Source organism: Gavialis gangeticus, unplaced genomic scaffold, assembly GCF_001723915.1.
Source record: "Gavialis gangeticus isolate Ggan-Ray unplaced genomic scaffold, GavGan_comp1, whole genome shotgun sequence".
Lineage (NCBI taxonomy): Eukaryota > Metazoa > Chordata > Crocodylia > Gavialidae > Gavialis > Gavialis gangeticus.
In genome coordinates this window covers 14,500,024-14,502,871 of record NW_017729026.1, presented here as the reverse complement: position 1 = coordinate 14,502,871, position 2,848 = coordinate 14,500,024, and the positions used below count along the sequence as shown (strand labels likewise).

The 2,848-nt window shown below is 42.9% G+C and overlaps 1 protein-coding gene across 2 annotated transcripts in view; it reads right to left on the bottom strand.

The window, feature by feature from the left end:
- The window catches only part of TBC1D32 (TBC1 domain family member 32), a 238,286-nt gene that overhangs the window by 183,642 nt on the left and 51,796 nt on the right, over positions 1–2,848 (bottom strand). For both annotated transcript variants that reach the window (XM_019520032.1, XM_019520033.1), the window contains exon 9: positions 500–644. In XM_019520032.1, the coding sequence (XP_019375577.1) occupies positions 500–644 (145 nt within the window). The remainder of the gene's footprint in view (positions 1–499; positions 645–2,848) is intronic.

Below are 2,848 nucleotides of genomic sequence, written 5' to 3'. Positions count from 1 at the left end.
CTACAACCTCCCTCACACACCCACAAACCTATAGCCACCCACCCACATGCCCCTACAATACACAAAACTAAGACGTCATTTTAAGCTATTGCGCAATCACCTCCGCGTACACTACACAAACATGTAAATCAGGACAAAAAGATTTTTCTGAAATCAAATTAATGAATGTTGTAGTAAATATTTGATTTTTAGAACATAATTTGGTATTTTTCTGGTTCCAAGATGGAAAACCGCTGCTGAAAGGGGTACTTTCGGGGGGCAAGGGAAGGGACTTCTGGTGGCAAAGGTCAGGGGCTAGGGGTGAGACTTCCAGTCCCCAGATGGTGACTAGGGGTCACCTTTTAAGGGACAGGGTTACCCTTGCAGCCCTCGATGACTTGCCAAAACTCAGTAAGCGGCCCTCCACCCAAAATAATTGCCCTCCCCTGCTCTGGACTAATCATCCATCCTAATCTTTATGCATTCAACCCTTTAAAATCCAAAAAAAAATCTCCCTTACCATCCATTTTTTAAACCAATCAGCTTTGATATCAAGCATAGCCAGAAAGTATACTGGACCCAAAAGCTCTGGAGAGACATGGCGGTTTTGCTCACATCTTATTGACAACAGCGATAAGGTACTCTCCACTATTTCCTCCATATACCTGAAGATATGGTTAGAAAGAAAAATCAGACAAGTATTAAACTGGATTAAAAATTATGCTAGTATCTTTCATAAATAATCTTATAAAACTGGACATCTTTTTTAATTAAAATGAATATATTTACTGTAAACAAACTGAACTGCATTTAATTTGTATTTTTAAAGTTATTTTAACCCTTGTTGCTTCTTGTGAAAAAAATATTGTGCACATTTTACATATCATCTTCTCAAAGGATACCATAACAACACAACTGTGGGAGCTTTCTTCCTGCCAGCTCATGGGGAACCTGGGATAGGGCTCCCCCTGCACTGGAAATGAGGTACAATGGGATCTAATATATGATCCCATAATCATGCCTCCTGCCACGCACATGTGGCATGGCAGGAGGCACAACTGTGTGGATAGTGCATTAGATCATATCACACCTTTACCTGTACGTTTAGAGGGGCCCATAGTGTGTTAGCGTTCTGTGCTGAAAGGGAGCAGTGGTTGTATAGTTCATGTCAACCTGTAGACTGAAAGATAGTAGGGGCAAAGGCTAAAAGAAACAGAGGACTAAAAACAAGAAGCTGAAACAGTTATGGGTAATTGAGGAAAAATGAGACTTTATGATTATGAAATCATAGGGTGGTAAAACCCAAAACTGAATATATGAAAAATGCATTTAGTTTTGGTCCTACTTGCATAGATGAGGTCAGCAGAAAGGGTGAATGGCACAGTAACCCTTGACTGACAGAGAAAAAATTAAGTCTGCACCAAATGAATTTAAAAAAAAAAAAAAAATAGTCTCTCTCTCAGTTAAATGTATACTGAGAATTGCATACCTTACAGCTAGAAGGGACTATTAAAATAATCTAGGATGATCCCATGCATAACACAGACATCAGAATTCCACAAAATAGTTTCCGCATTGAGCACACTACTATTCAATGAATAAATGAATCTGCAGTAGTAATCTCCATGTGATCTATCAATTTGAGTCCAAATCAAAGGGGACCTATAGGGATTATGCAGGGATTAGCAACAGATATCTATACACCAGGACTGCAGTTATTAATTCAATTTATGGGCAGCATCTCTCTTAAATTTGACTTTTTCTACAAGGCTTTTTAATTACTTTTTCAATTATTTTTAATTAACAGGGGAAGTAGTGGACCACTGTTCAAGTGTTAGAGTAGTTTTGTGATCCAGCTTTCAGAACATGATACACAAATTTGAACAAGACAAAAGATGCAAATGTGGAAATTACTGAGAGACAGCTTACCTGTGGTTTCACCCATCTGCTCTATCTTGGGGTAAGTAGAAGCTAAATCACAGCAGTGCAGCAATTATTTAATTCAGGGATAAACTGCCTGTAACAGGGAACCCTAGCCCTGTTACCACAACACAGGTTGGCCCCTTTAAGATCAGGACTTTCTGGGCACAGCACGCTGGTAAGGTAGGAGTTAAAAGTTGAACCAGGCCAGCTCATCAGGTGACCAGAAGGGGGCAGGCCAAAACTATAAAAACCCTGGGCTAGGCAGCAGTTGGGGGCCCGGCAGCCAAGGGAGAAGGAGTTGTGTGAGAGCTCCACAGAGAGGCTGGGCAAGTGGTCCAGAGGCTGAAGGAACTACTGAGGAAACCGGAGAAGCAGCTGCAACGCCAGAGGAAGGACAGTAGCCAATGGTGGGGAGCAGCAGTATGACCCCTGAGTAAATATAAGCTGGCGTTATTTGATCATATTTTTCTGGTGGTGGCTATAGCCCATGGACAGACTGTTTATGGGGCTTTTTTGAATAACACTGGCAGTTTGCGCAACGCTAGTGGAGAAGGAGGCAGCCTCATTGGGACCCCACTACACCGTGGGGACCTGGTGTCCGTGTGGGTACAAGATTCAATGTGTACTGACCTCAGTGCCAGAGAAGGCGCAGTATTCGGGGTACACAGGTCTCCATGCCAGTGTGGACACAGGATTTTGGGGGGTACAGAACATGGTGCCAGAGGGCGCAATCTTAAAAAGCCAGGGTGGTCTGGTGCCCCTGAGGTACAGTTTGGGGGGTTTTTTTGTGTGGACTGGGACAGCATGGGTTTCATAGTTTCATAGTTTCTAGGGTCGGAAGGGACCTGACTAGATCATCTAGTCTGACCCCCTGCCATGGCAGGAAACAGTACTGGGGTCAAACGACCCCAGCAAGGTGTACATCTCATCTACTCTTAAAGAACCC